The following is a 15,121-nucleotide window of genomic DNA, read 5'->3' as shown; positions in this document are numbered from 1 at the left end:
ATGGTGGGCACTCCGTTTTCCAAATTAAACAAAACAACAAACGCAATATGTTCTAACTCGTGGAGGAGAGAAGAATAAAGATCAAATTCTTTATTGATTTAAGTTTTGCTGTTTTTCTTTATTGATTTTGTTATTTTGAAAAGAAGAGAGATTTGAAGTATTAGTTTCTTTGTCTCACCGAAATATTTGTGCTTGATAGTGATTACCACGGCAATGAAAACAAGAACCAATCAATCAAACTCTACCTGGAGTTAACACCTATGGTTAGCTGCAATTCCGTGAACCTTGGACCTCGGATTTTTTTGTTATTTTTCTTGAGGTGAAGAATTATGAGTGGAAGGGAAAATTTTGGGGTTAAGAGTCCGAAGAAAATGACGGAAATGGAGGTCGGAGTCGATGGCGATCGGTGCTGGTGAGTGGAGTGGTGGTCGTGAAAGAAAAGGGCGACGGTCAAAATCAAAATTTTGGAGGAAGGGGTTAGGTGGGGGCTTAGTTGAAATTGACGGCGTATGGCGTGAATTGTATAATGGCGACGGTGGAGGGGCCCATTTGAAAGGAATAATTGTAGCGACCGCCATTGATGGAGCTTGCTACGGCTTTTCTCAAGGCCCCATTACAATACCGTCAACCCATTCCTCTTCTTCAACATTGTTATGAATCTCTAGCTCTTTCCACTATTGGTGATGAGATAAGATGAGATGAGATGAGATGAGATGTTGACGTTGGGGTTTCAATTTTATTTATAAATATTGGAAAAAATATTAAATTTTGAAAGTTATGTATATTCATCGGTATATCAATTTACTAAGATATACCTCTCTAGAAATATCAATTAAGATATATAGATATGTCATCTAAATTTAGTGGTAGCTTTTATAGTTTTATTTCCTTCAAATTTTATGTTTCTGCTACTTCAATTTTGTTACGTTTATCGTGTTAATTTGAAACGTTATCAATCTGTTAAAATACACAAATGAAAATTAAAGATCTTCTTTATTAGAGTGAGAACTTACTCGATTATTAAAATCGCAACATTTTTTAGAAATTTAAAGTAGTGAAGATAAACATTCTATTTTGACGTAATTTAATAAAAGTGAAATTTAGTATAGTTTTTTATTTGAAAGCTGTTCAATTGACATATCCAACAGTTTTGGATATGTAATTTTAACCTAAATAATTTTTTAATGATAAAGTTAAAAAGATTATATTTAAGAGTGAAATTTATATTATATGCAAACTAAGTGAGAAAACAAAATGGGTCCAAACTATTTTTTAAAAAGAGACAGAAACTTCCCATACTATTGTTGTACTGTCTTCTAGGACTACTTGCACAAGCAAGAAGATTTCATGTTAAAATGAAATGAAAATTAGCCAACATTATAAATTCTGAAAAACCCATAAAATATTATAGGAGTAATTATCATAAATAGCATAAAAATTAAAATTATTTACAAAATATATAACAAAATAAAAATAAAAATAAAAACTCAAATAAACTATACAAAATTCAATCATTTTGCTGTAGGAATTTCATATTGAGGAATTGAAATCGGGTTTTGGAAGATACAAACCATTCCTACTTGTTTCCTTCCTCTAGTATTTGATTAGAATTATTTCCTAATTTTATTTTCTTTCTCCTAAAATGATGAAAACAAATATATGGTTAAAGATTGAAATCGGAACTTTTATGTCAATTAAGATTGATTTAGGCTGCATAAACTAAAAAATTAAAGTATAATTTCTTCGTATGTAAACGACTCAACATTAAAAGAAGGTTGAAAATGGATGTCGTATTTGAAGAAATTACTGAAAATTATTTTATGAAAACTATAACGGTTTGGTAAATTAAATATATATAATTTGTGTATTGGAGATAGAATATGAATTTAAAATAATAATAATAATTTATTGATACGAAACGTTTGCGTAAAAAACGTTGAATATGGACATCTTATTTAAGTAACGAAAATATGACGATTTGGTAAATTATTTGTGTGTTGGATTTAAAATAGGAATCTTTAAAAAAAAATTCTTAATCTTTTCCACAGAACCCTTCTCCCAAACACATTTTGTCATAACCCTTCACAATCATTTCTACATAATCTTTCCCCAAACATATGTTATCATAATCCTTCCTTTTCATAACTCAAGAATTATCCTAATATTTTTCCTACATAATCATTTCCTTCGGCCTCCAAACGGCCCCTAAATATTAATTGTGGTTTTCTCAAGTTCTTAAATCAATATTTAAAATGGTTTCCCAAATTGTGAAAACAAAAAACTTATCATAAACAAATTGAATTTAAGTTCCAATGACTTATTAATTAATCATTTTCAAATATAACAAAATCAGCCAAATTTTTTACAAAATATAGCAAAATTTCATATTTTATCAATAATATACTAATAGACTTATTAATAGACACCAAAAGAAGTCTATTAGTGTCTACCATCATCGTATTTCATTATCTGAGTCGTGCTGCTTTACCTAGTTCTAGGGCCAATTGCATGCTGGATAGATCAGACTGGATTTTGGGTTAGCTCGCTCAAGTCTAAAAGTTTGGGAACCGTCATGGAAGACTATTCTAAATTGACTTCGATTAGCATGGTGTAATTTTTTGGAGATACACTCAAAGCATTAGGAGAAGTATTGGTATACATCATTTTGTAATGCAAGACGTACATGACTGAGAATGAGTATGATCCATTCTTCAAACGTAGTTCTTTAGCTCGAATATCTAGACATAAAACATCATAAATATTCTTATCTTGAAGCGCAACCATGAATCCAGGCTTACAAGTGAAATAGACTGAACCATTGTCGAGGTTTGATTGAAAAATTCCTAATAGAGAATTAGAAAAGTTCATATGCCTTTTATCTCTTAGGGCAATATAGGTTGGTACATCCAATCCCGTCCTAAAGAGAGGTTTTATGGCTACTTGAATGCATCATACGTGCATATATCTATAATTGTGTCTGCTACATAATTCAATGTTTTCATTTGCAAGAAGACGATATTCTGAAAAGTCTTCACTTACCGGAATGTTGTCTTATGAAATTCTTACTACATCATTTTCCCTAAAATTGAAGAAAGGACGAGCGTAGATTTATTTAGGTTCAAGCCTTATAATAGACCAATTTTGAAGTCTATTCTCAATACGAGATAATTGATTTTCTACCCTACTATATTTGGATAGAGTCTCTTCTAAATTTCGGAGTTAAACCCAAAATTGTTTGAGGAGGAAGAAGAAGTTTCAATTACGGGCAGATTGGGGGACAATTTCTTTCTTAGTTTAGACAGTATGGGAAGAAAGGAAGAATCTAAGAATTCTAACAGTCTCCTTCTAATATAATTCTAAAAATTCTTTGTCTATGTTAATCTTTTCCTTTTATCATAGTTCAAAATCATTTATATCAATCGATCTAATTTAAGAAATCATAATCAAAATTACTTCCTTAAATTTATGTTCATCTCATTCAAAGTACGCAGGTTGACCAAGCCACACTCGTACTACAAAGAATAATATGAATATAAACATTAGGAAATGTAAAAATCATTTCGCAAATTAGAGAGATAACCACAATAAAGAATTTTGATAAAGAAAAAGATTAGAAATTGACTATCAACCTTTCCAGATTCAAAAAGGAGTTTACTCCACAAAAAGAGAAAGCAATGTCGGTGTTTAAATGGATAGAATAATTAGTATATAATTTTAAATACAAATCAACATTTAGGGTTGAAATTAATATTTTTCTTTATTTTAATTAAAAATAAAAATAAAAATAAAAAGACATAAAATATTGCTTAAATGAGGATGGGAGAGAATTGGACGGCAGCTTGGAGTATTAATTATTGGATAGGAAAATTTCCAATTAAAGAATTAAAATTATTATTATTATTACTATTTTCATTTTATAAAAGGAAAAAAAAAATATATATAAAAAAAATTGGTTCCTAATATGGACCGTCGAAATTGCATATCGGTAGGTTTTGAGTCTTTTTGACCCAAATTGTTTATAGATAAATGATGCGTCTCATCCATTAACAAACGAATAAATACCATTCCAAATCTTAGGGGAAGGGATACAATTATTTTATACTTTCATTTTTAAACTTCCTTTTTATCTTTCTTCCTATTCTAATTATTTTCCTTTTCTATCTCATTTAAACATAGTTTAATTGTCAACCCAATATCACAACCATACAAAAGCATAAAAACACATACAATACATATTAAAAATCTGAATTCTGAATCCAACGAACTCATGTTGTCTCTTTAAGACAATTTTACTCATCCTAGTACCCGAGTTTCGAGAGTAATTATATGTTTCTCACGATAGAACAAAATGTTTTTCTTCTAGAATTAGCACCACGTCCAGAAGATCAACGAACAAAACTTTGTAGATGTACTGAACACTAAAAAAACAAATTCATTTTCAAAATTTAGAGAAATGGTACTTAATTTAAAGACTTATTCGTGATCATTTGAACATTTGTGTCATTCCTCTAAATTGATTATTCTCATTATGAAGTGAAACAACCATTCATGACGAATACCGTTTATTCCAACAATAGAATATAATGTCGGTTTTGAGTTTACTATCATTATACCTTAATTTTATATTAGTGTATATATATTCTTAGATAAAATCAAAGAAAAAGGTAGAGACTCAACAAACAAGTGATCTCCACTCTTACATGTTATATTAAACTTTAAAAAAGAGAAAATTCATTACTAATTTATTGACTTACAAGATATGTATGTAGGTTTAGATAAGTTGACGACTTGGATCCACCTCAATCCTTTGTGATCAATTGCAAATTTGTCCAAACAAAAGGTAAAATAATTTTTGTTAGATGATGTGTTGACCTAACAAAAAGTGGCAGAGAGAGAATTTCGAATCTTTCTTATATCTTAATTAGTATCGACTTTGTGTTTTAAGTTAGTCCACATGTAATAATAACGAAGCAACAATGAAAGTGAAGGGAATATAGAAGAGATGTGAGAGAATGAAACAATCATTTTCACAAAAAAGAAAAACAAAATATTCTCATTTCAACTTTTAATTTGAAAAACGAGCAAAGAATCATCAATATGATATCGAGATATTTATCCGAACCAATTGTATTTCTTGAAACAGTGCTAGTCTAAACGGTTAATTTTAGTTAAATTGACCTAATACGATAATAAATATTCGATTAACTAAAAAACATATTACGTAAGTGACCATTAATTATAATTTAAATTTAAATTAAATAAGATATACAAAACTTAAACATTAAGAAACATTGACAAAAAAAAAAAAAAAAAAGAATAGTTGTTTTGTTTCTTTTGAATGTCATGCCATAAATGAACACATGATTTATGATATTGGGGAGTGTTTGGTGGAAGAAAAAGGATTTAGATTTTAGGGTTCAATAACATTGGTCAAAGGTATGACTTTGTTTAATTTTCTTATCTATACATTATTATGTTTATCTTCAAAGTTCACATGGTTTCATTTGTCACTTTCTTTTTCTTTAACCAATTCATCATTTTCTCTTTCTCTTATATTCCTTATCTTTTATCATATTTTCATTTTTCAAATTTCCCCCATATTCACTCAAAAATGAATAAAAATGAGCAAGTGATCAATTTCTTTAATTAAATCTTCTAATATATTTCTCACAAAATTTAATTTAAAGTTTCATTTTTAAGATTTTTTTTAAATATAGTAAAATAAATTAAAATATAAAAAAATATCACCGTTTATTTGCAATATGAATCGCGATAAACTGTTATCTATATCATAATATAGTGTATATATATTTGTTATATGGAAAGTTGTTCATGCTACTTACACTTAGTATGTGCCATGTGGACACACTTTATGAAAAACGTTACAACATATTAACATCATTGTGGAGTCTACAAATATTAATAAAAACAAATTTATAGATGTGAACACGGGGATTAGACAAGTACTACTATAGTACTGGAAATTTTCCAATTTGAACTCTTATTATTGAATAAACATTTATAGCCATCATCCTAATCATTTTCTATAACTGCAAAATTTCAAACAAAACGTTTTCTTTATTTAAATCTTATTCTGGATTACGAATTTTTCGATTTGTTTCATTTTGGCATAAATAATTTTAAAATATATATTTTAACCATTGAGCTTTCAAGATTGTTCCATTTCTCGTATTTCATTGCGTTGATAACAAATCAATGGTTTTAAAAACGTGTACTAACACGTTACTATACAAGCGTAATATAGATTAGAAACAAACACTAAATTAGAGAAAATTACACGCAAAAATAACACAATAGTGACCAAAATGGTTGTTTATAAAAGGTTCGAAAATTAAAATAAATATTAAAAAAAGTGTATATATCAAAATGTAAAACATTTTAAACTCAATAATTAAAATGGAATGTGTGTATGTGTGTGTGTGTATATATATACACAGATTAAAAAAAGACAAGAACTTTATAAATAAGAAATGAATAAAATTATATTATCCTTTAGTTGAATAAAAAAAGATAAAACGTTACTTAGAAAAAGGGAAGAAAGGAGAAGAAAAGGTTTGAAAAATGGTTGTAGGCTTAAAACCAAAGAAAGTGGCTCCACGAGTCTCGAGAAGGTATATATATATGTGTTTGTTCTTAGAATGGTCAAATTTGCACAAACGTTGATAAGCCTCAACCTTAAACCCTCACTTCAATGTGGCCTTTCCAATTTTTTAAACAACCCATCACCCACCAACCACACCTTATATGTTGTATTCATGCTATATTACTTTATTTTCTTTTCTTTTCTTTTTTTTAAAGAATAGACCGGTAGAGATCGAACCATCCATCGACTTTCAGATCATTACACATGTAATTGATATAAAATTTATCATAATCTACTTCAGTGGTAAAACTGTTTTTCTACCCCTTTTATACCCAAGTTCAAGCCCCACTTTTTACAGCATATGTCAACAAAATCCCACTGCACGTAGTAGAGTGATTGTTGCCTTGAAAGCAATTGGTGCATGATCTTGGTGTTAATCGTGGCACTCCATATGATTAACAAAACACACTATTTTAAGAAAAGAGTTTGAATGAAACAAACGATTACTTAAAGAGAATGGATAGACGAAAGCCTAGAATATGAAAATGTGTTTGTGTTTTTTCAAGTTGAACATTGATCTTCATATATAGGTAAGTTTTGAAATGTTTTAGATTTATAAAGCTGTAATAATCAAAACATTATATCAATGACGTTTCAGTTAAAATATCAAATTTGTAATGTTCAAAGCTATAAGTAATCGAAATGAATTATAATAGTTAAAGGATAAAAGGATGAGGTGAGTCTTGATAGTAAACCTCCCAAACAAACCAAAATCTTGATAGTTTAACAAAACCTTGTAAATACTCAATGTGAATGGATAAAATTGTTATACATAGTCATTACCACAAACCAAAAAAGTAGAAACTTAAATAGTGTCATTGCAAATGGAGACCCTTCTCTACACTATGAGAAATGACCCACAAACAATGGGCCTGGCCCATCACGAAAAAGCGCTAAATGAACTGGGCTTGGCAATAATTCACAGATCTTACACTCGGCCCAATAGAGCCCATGTTATTCAAACGACAAGTAGTTTTAGACAGAACGACAATTAGCTTCGCTTGTTCTCACTGAAATCCTTCCATCTTCATCAGCAGAAGCAGCACTTGCTCTAAATTCGACGGTGACTAAGATAAAGATGTCTTAAACTTTCCATTTCGAGTTGATTGCGAGCAGTTCTAGTTAGAGAATTCGTTTTTGTTTTGGATTTTGCTCAATCTCAGAAGTCGATATCTGAATTTGCAAATTCTTTCTCGAATCTTGCTCACTCTTATGGCGATCGCTTCCATTTCTATGCTCCGTCATCACACCGCCGCTTTAGCCGCCACTTCATCATTTCCAGTCTTCGGCAATGTTATTCGGCGAGTCTTCAACTTCCGCTGCTTCTCAATTGTTGCCAAACAGCATAACCCTAACAATGTCTCCAATAAGCCTCCGCCAAGCAAGAATCTACTCCGAGCTAAACATACTTTCAAGGATTATTCATCTCTTGCACCGGTTCTCTCTCCTCAAGACAATCCTCCTCTCTCCGAATCTCAAGCCATCGGCACCGTTGCTGCTGCTCAAGCTAATTTCATGCGAGTAATTGTTCAGACGCTTCCTTCTCAATTTTCCGAAAGTTCGAACGACGATTTGGAGCGTTCTGGTAGCTTGGAAAATGATTCCTCCGAATCTTCTATGGTTGGAGTTGAGTTGCTGTGCGTCGTGAAGGCTGTGCTGAAGAAGATAAAGAGGAGAGTGTTAGTCGGAGACAAGGTGGTCGTTGGTTCCATTGATTGGGTGGACCGCAGGGGAATGATCGAGAACGTCTTCCAAAGAAAATCGGAGATCCTTGATCCTCCGGTGGCTAACGTGGATCACTTGCTTGTGCTCTTCTCCATGGATCAGCCGAGGTTGGAGCCGTTTACACTTACGAGGTTTCTAGTTGAAGCAGAATCTACCGGCATTCCACTGACGTTGGGTCTCAATAAACTGGAACTTGTTGATGAAGAGGTTGCGTTTTCAATCTTCTACTTACTAAATTCTTCGATTATTATTTTCAACGCTTATACTATATCCGATTTCTTTTGCATTATTTGCCAATACTTCTCCATACGAGGAGTAATCACTGATGTAGCAAAATGTTATGCATTAATGATTCTTTGAACATCTGAAACTCAACAAAAGCAATGAAGTTTTAATCCCGTGAGAAAAAAGGCTACACTTCTAAATGACTAAATCACAGTGATAATGTTGTACTTCTAGAATGAGCTATGGTAATTAAGCAACTTTTGCCCCTTTGGGGACATCCGATAGAATTGGAACGAAATAGGGAAGATCAGCACGATTCCTGCACAATAAAAAATGTAGCAACTTTCACTTCTAGTTTGTTGCTTTGTTGTCACCCTCTTTCTTTTTCTCATAATATAATGCTTCCGCATTCAACTTATGATTGTAAAAAGGAACTTGGTTCTTACATTGCTTGTGATATTGCATGTTCCTTACTCTTGTAACCTTAAATTTTCTAGGATTGATCCAACTTTGTAATAATTATGGATGCTTTTCATTTCTTAATGCTGATAGTGGTTAGCAATGGCATATGCAGACAGTAGTTTCCTGGAAGTCCAGACTGCGTAGCTGGGGATATGATCCCCTTTTTTGCAGTGTTCAAACCGGGACTGGACTTGATACCCTTGCATATATTTTGAGAGATCAAACCACAGTTATTGTGGGGCCAAGTGGAGTTGGGAAATCAAGTCTCATCAATGCTCTCAGAAACAATAATCGTGCTGCTGATGCTTTGGACACAGATAATTGGTTTGATCCTGTGTGTTTGATCATTCTTCCACTATTAACTTTGTATTGGTGAACAAATTAGTTCAAAGACTTTCTTGATCACTTGACTTATAAGAGTATCGATGTTTTTCTTGGTCTATACAGATTCTTGGTAGCAAGTGGTTTGAGGACCAGCGTGTTGCAGAAGTTTCAACAAGAAGTGGCAGAGGGAAGCATACTACTCGTCATGTTTCTCTTCTACCGTTGACGGGAGGAGGATATTTGGCAGACACTCCTGGTTTTAACCAGCCCAGTTTGATGAAAATAACCAAACAATCTCTTGCCCAAGCCTTTCCAGAGGTTTATACTACTTTACAATGTTGACATTGATTGTGATGATTTTTAACATCTGCCGTTAATAATCTGAAGTTCTGTTGCATTTCTTGGGTTTAACTGAATTCTCAACAGATTCAGAAAATGCTTCGTGCCAGTGAACCTGCCAAGTGCTCTTTTAATGATTGCTTACATCTTGGTGAACCGGGATGCATTATTGAAGGAGATTGGGAGCGATACCAGTACTATTTCCAACTTCTTGACGAAATCAGAATTAGGGAAGAATTCCAGTTGAGAACATTTGGAACGAAAAGGGAGGGCGATGTAAGGTATGCACATTTTAGAGGTTGTGAATAACAAAACACATATTTTGGATCTTTTATATGTAGTTGAGGGGGTGGCACATCAAATAAAATGCAATGCTTCGGGGTATTATTTCGTTTGAATATCCTCTTCTAAATTTTAAACAAGTTGCAACCCTAAACATTGCAAGGGAAAGTCGGGAAATGTTGTTTATACGTACCCTCATCCATTTATAAACAAAAACAGGAACCCCTTCATCACTGATTTCTCTAAATATGTATCAACTTGATATCCCGATAACTTTCGAGGATCTTACCTTGTGCAACAAAGATTACTAATCACATTTGGTAAAATATTCTGGTTGCAGTTATGTTGTGTATGTATCCATTTATTGATGTAGTGTAGCACATCCAAGACTTGAACTGCCAAACGGACGAGTAACTCTAGAACTTGGTCACGTGACCACCGTGAATGACAACGTTGCTTAGCTAGCTCAAAACCTTAATTATTCCCTTATGAATATATAATGATGGAACTTCTCTTCGCAGGATCAAGGTTGGAGTTATGGGTGCTCAGCAAGCAGAACCAAGGTTGGAGCTAAAGAAGCATAGGAGACAATCCCGTAAGAGAGTGAATCAGTCGATACTTGATGAATTGGACGAAGACGAAGACGACTTGGAGGAAACCGATCCCATTTTGAGGGCAATGAAGAATGAAAACCAATAGAGAACAAATCCATCAGCTGCATATAAATCCTCCCAGTGTATATACTTCCCTTTATAACCCATCTTTGACTTGACATGTTAAAACAGTTTTTTTCATCGGAAATGAGCCAAGAAGATGATGTCTTTGCTACGGTGATTTGATACCAAACCATCAAGTAAGAACTTGACTGAACTTAAGATTTTTAACTTCTGTTCTAAAACTTTTTAAAATTTCGTTATGAAATTTGTTCTAATTTTCTACATAGACTTCTTAACATTTTGAAATGAACGAATATTGCTAAAAATCAAGTTCAATGAATTACAACATAGGATCGTTTATTTTGTACATTGTGTAATTTAGAGCGATTGTTAAACAATGGAAATTAGAGGCTACATGCCTACAATCCGTTGTATTTGATTTGTATTTTACACTTTCAAGTTGAGTCGAGGTATTGACCTATATTTCAAAATTAGACAACCTTCTATTTTAACCTTCAACGCACATTAATGTTTTATACGAAATAAAAGTCGTCCAAGGATTACAACAAAATCACATCATACCCAAATAATCATACCTCAATTTTACTTATAAACATAGTTAAAAAATTGACATGTCAGGTTCACTAAAAAGTCGATGATGAAGCAAAATCATCTACCAGTATGATTAAAAGTGATTTTGAAAAAGGTCTTGTCTACTGTTCTAAGATCGCTTTCACGCCAGTCAAAAGCCGCTTTGGTAAGCGCTCAAAGAAACACTCCAAATCAGCCTTGTCTAATCAAAGAATGAACGCAAAAATACGAGAATGTGATTGCAACTTGAAGAAAATTGAACTAGGAAAGGTTCCAAATATAACATTGTCACACAAAACATCTAAATAATAATCCCTCGTTCTATATAGTGATCTGATCATCAATAATTAAACTCACTTCAAAAAAGAAAAAGAAATGGCACAGCAAAAACCCACAAACAGAATTTCTACTTGGGCCATTCAAGAGGAAGCGCCACTACGGATAGCTTGACCTTTCTTAGGTTTGCCGGTCGCCAGCTGAGTCTCGGGCTGTTGTAACATCATGAATTACAACAAAATAAGAAAAAGATCTAAAAAAAACTATCCTTTACAACACACAACGTTAAAAGTAGCCAGAATGATATACTATACCTCCTTCTTCACAGGCTCTTCCTTTTCAGACAAAATCAGCTCAATATGGCAAGGAGAAGACATGTAAGCTGAAAACCGGATAGAAAAAAGTTGGGAATTAGACGGAATTTGAAGCAAGTAAATTCATATAAATATAAGTAAATGTACTCGGAACATACGGTTGATTCTTCCATGAGCACGGTAGGTACGACGCCTTTGTTTCTGAGCTTGGTTTACCTGGATGTGAGATACGTGGAGCAAATCAACATCGAGACCCTTCACCTGAAAGAGGAGAAATAATTGTGAGCAAGTGGAGAAAAAGATGAACAACAGTTAACAGTACGGTTGGACAGAAAAAGAAAGACATACTTCAGCATTGCTCTCAGCATTCTTAAGCAAATCTAGAATAAACTTGGCAGATTTGACGGGCCAGCGTCCTTGGCCATTGGAGTGTCTGTTCTTTGCCTGAGCAGTTCGTCCAACACCACCACAGAAGCGACGGAAAGGAATGGCTTGTTTGTGGGCAAGTACATCCTCTAGGTATCTCTTGGCCTTGGCCAGTGGCAACTTTCTAATGGCAAAGGCAGTTTCCCTTGTGTTCTATAATATGTGAAACGGACAAATTGTGATGAGTCTGAGCAACGGAGTACAGTACTAAAATATGCAAATCAAAGTATAAGCTTAAATATGTAATGTAGCATCATTTACTGAACCTTCAGAAATTATTGTTTACAGAGGTTCACCCAATAACAATGCATATAATGTCCCTGAAGTTTACGAGAGCACTGTTCACTCAAGGCAACAGAGCCCTGCTTTTATCATCAGGTTACACCAAGTTCAAAAAAAGTCAATTCTTCACCTAAGAAACTTATACTAATCTCATCAGAACAAGTCATCACAAGAATAAGACCAACATTAGCTCTCTCAAGCGTGGATAAATCAAAAGCTCCCATACGGAAACCGATTGTTTCGAGAAACGAACGTCTTAAGATGGCATCGAGAACAAACACTAACATATTTTCACTTAAACCAAAGGATTACTTGAACCAAAGAGGGAATATGGTATCGGATCAAGTATATTTATACATTAGATAGACATTCAATAACACAAAGGAGAACATCAATCGAAACAGACAATCATGCTCCTGAAAAGAAAATTATGATCCTACACCAAAATTGGAGCATAAAAATACTGACAGTACAAACCTAGTTCATAGTGATCCTAGTTGATTGGTAATCCAAACGACAACGGAGCAACGAAGTGGAATAAAACCTACCTTAAAGTGGACTCTGAGGTCCGAGCCACGGGCTTTGCAGGCTGAAAAGAAGAAGAACTGGGTGTCAGTAAAAGGCGAAAACATCACTGAAGTAAAAAAAAAAACTCAAACCAGCACCAACAAACACATCAAATGCAACATTTTGAATAGAAAACAAAGAAGATCCATAAGAGAAAATAGTGGAAAAAGAAAAATACACTTGGTGGGATTGTCTGGTTCCCTGGAATACTTCACCTGCAACAATGAAAAAAAAAAAAAAAAAACAGGAATAGAAGATTAGTCGCTAACTTGAAACGGAGATAAGCATTGTTTGGAGGGTGAAATCAAGAAGAGAGAATAAGAAGAAGAAAAACCATGGCGACGGCTGCAACTTGGGGCTGTGAAGAAACAAAGTTGGATTTGGCCGTGAACGGAGAAAGAGAAATGCTTGAATTAGGTTTATAAGTAGAGAGGGGACAAACTCTACAAAACCCTAAAAGAAGTCAATGTGGGCCGAAAGATTAATCCTAATTTTTGGTTTGGGCTCACTTTGGGCTTGGCCCATTTTATTTCCGTAGATAGTGAACTTTTTTGGGTTTTTATAATTTATCTATTTTTTTATTTTTTTATCTTAACATTATCATTGTTTGTGTTTTTAAGCAATTGTAATGGCTATTTTATCATGTGAATGCACTTACCAATGGTATATTTTCATTGTTAAAATTCAATTTAGTTTGATGATAATTGATATGTAATTATTCTTTTTAAGTTAGGGGATCGATCTCTAATTTTATAAGAGAATGAAAGTAATAATAAAGAGAAAAAGATGAATTTAGTCTAAATTACTGGTACTTGATAAGATATTTGATTGAGATTTTGAATTTAGTGCGAACTTACGAAACTACAAATTTCAATCTTAATTTTCAAAATATTGAAATTTTTATATTCATTAGAGACAAAAATGGAAAGTTTTAGACAAAATTAAAAGTTTTAGGGTTCATTAAACATGAGGTGCAAATTTATATCTTACATACCAATTGATTATAAAAAGTTAGGAATTTACTAAGAGACCAAGCTAAAATTCAACGTGTAAGAGTCAAATATACATTAATCTCGAAGTTTAAGGAAGGCACCTAATGCTTGATTGAATTAAAAATAACTTCTCATCGGGAACTATATCTGCAAATTAAATTACTTATATTAATGTTTTCAAATTCGTTAATTGTGCTTGTATTGTGATTCCCACTAATAGAAACTTGTAGGAGTTTATCAACGATACTTTTTTTTTTTTTACTATTTCTACGAATAATTTGATATTTTTGTTGGCTATGAAAATTTATGAAATATTTATCGTTATAAATAAAATCTAAAGTTTTAATATATTTTATAAATATTGTTAGCACCCGTAAAATACCTAACAAGATTACAATAAATATAAATATAAATGTTAATTAATAAACTTTTATTTTCCAGAATTCTTAGAATTTTAGTTTTGAACATAAATTAAGGATAAATAATTTTGAAAAAAGAAAATTTTAATTTAAGATTGCAAGTTTAGTAATTCACAATAAATATTGTACATGTTAGGTCAAAATTGGAGTCGATTTTTTTTCTTATTTTGAGATATATATTCCTTTTCATATCGGTTAAGTCTCATAAATACAACAAAATGTCAAAATATTTACGATCCATAGAATAAAATCGAAAAATCCAGGAAGTCATTTCTCTTTAAATTTTCAAGCTTTTGAATTTCACGTAGCTTCAATTTCTTCCTTCTTCCTCTCCATCTTTTTTCATTGTAATTTTTCTTTTATATTTCTTTTGGAACTCATGATGATTGTTCTACAATTATTATGTCCCTTTTTATATCCTTAAACAATAATTAGTCCCTTTTTTATATCCTTAAACGATTTTTGTCATCTCTCATATGTTTTCCCTGCGTACAAAAACTAAACCATCTCAACAAAATCATTTAGATTTTGTACACAATCGATTAACATTTGATACACGATTATATACCAATATCTA

The 15,121-nt window shown here is 32.3% G+C and overlaps 2 protein-coding genes and 1 non-coding gene across 3 annotated transcripts; 1 reads left to right on the top strand and 2 right to left on the bottom strand.

Moving 5' to 3' along the window:
• The first annotated feature begins 7,666 nt into the window (after positions 1-7,666).
• On the top strand, positions 7,667-10,959 carry LOC103488495 (small ribosomal subunit biogenesis GTPase RsgA 1, mitochondrial). The gene is made up of 5 exons (XM_008447274.3): positions 7,667-8,596; positions 9,189-9,410; positions 9,524-9,718; positions 9,827-10,020; positions 10,543-10,959. The coding sequence occupies exons 1-5, from the start codon at positions 7,877-7,879 to the stop codon at positions 10,718-10,720; spliced, it is 1,509 nt and encodes a 502-aa protein (XP_008445496.2). The 5' UTR covers positions 7,667-7,876; the 3' UTR covers positions 10,721-10,959.
• Positions 10,960-11,482: 523 nt separating this feature from the next.
• On the bottom strand, positions 11,483-13,589 carry LOC103488496 (60S ribosomal protein L17-2-like). Its single transcript, XM_008447275.3, has 7 exons — positions 13,468-13,589; positions 13,312-13,348; positions 13,115-13,155; positions 12,207-12,437; positions 12,017-12,119; positions 11,859-11,926; positions 11,483-11,756 (listed from the first exon to the last, which is right to left on the bottom strand). The coding sequence occupies exons 1-7, from the start codon at positions 13,468-13,470 to the stop codon at positions 11,688-11,690; spliced, it is 552 nt and encodes a 183-aa protein (XP_008445497.1). The 5' UTR covers positions 13,471-13,589; the 3' UTR covers positions 11,483-11,687.
• LOC127148749 (small nucleolar RNA snoR74) lies at positions 12,528-12,656 on the bottom strand. Its single transcript, XR_007819826.1, has one exon. It is a non-coding gene; the product is annotated as a small nucleolar RNA snoR74 (small nucleolar RNA).
• Positions 13,590-15,121: the final 1,532 nt, after the last annotated feature.

Source organism: Cucumis melo, chromosome 3, assembly GCF_025177605.1.
Source record: "Cucumis melo cultivar AY chromosome 3, USDA_Cmelo_AY_1.0, whole genome shotgun sequence".
Lineage (NCBI taxonomy): Eukaryota > Viridiplantae > Streptophyta > Magnoliopsida > Cucurbitales > Cucurbitaceae > Cucumis > Cucumis melo.
Note: the sequence above shows the minus strand (reverse complement) of the source record. Positions and strands in the feature narration are given on the sequence as shown.

What these genes read in the sequence shown, in the direction of transcription:
- LOC103488495 (XM_008447274.3), top strand. Translation starts at nt 7,877, where the DNA reads ATGGCGATCGCTTCCATTTCTATGCTCCGTCATCACACCGCCGCTTTA. An exon ending in TGGAACTTGTTGATGAAGAG is followed by an intron (nt 8,597 to 9,188) that starts GTTGCGTTTTCA and finishes TGGCATATGCAG; the next exon opens with ACAGTAGTTTCCTGGAAGTC. An exon ending in CAGATAATTGGTTTGATCCT is followed by an intron (nt 9,411 to 9,523) that starts GTGTGTTTGATC and finishes TGGTCTATACAG; the next exon opens with ATTCTTGGTAGCAAGTGGTT.
- LOC103488496 (XM_008447275.3), bottom strand. An exon ending in ATGCTGAGAGCAATGCTGAA is followed by an intron (nt 12,120 to 12,206) that starts GTATGTCTTTCT and finishes CTCCTCTTTCAG; the next exon opens with GTGAAGGGTCTCGATGTTGA. An exon ending in AAGAGCCTGTGAAGAAGGAG is followed by an intron (nt 11,757 to 11,858) that starts GTATAGTATATC and finishes ATGTTACAACAG; the next exon opens with CCCGAGACTCAGCTGGCGAC.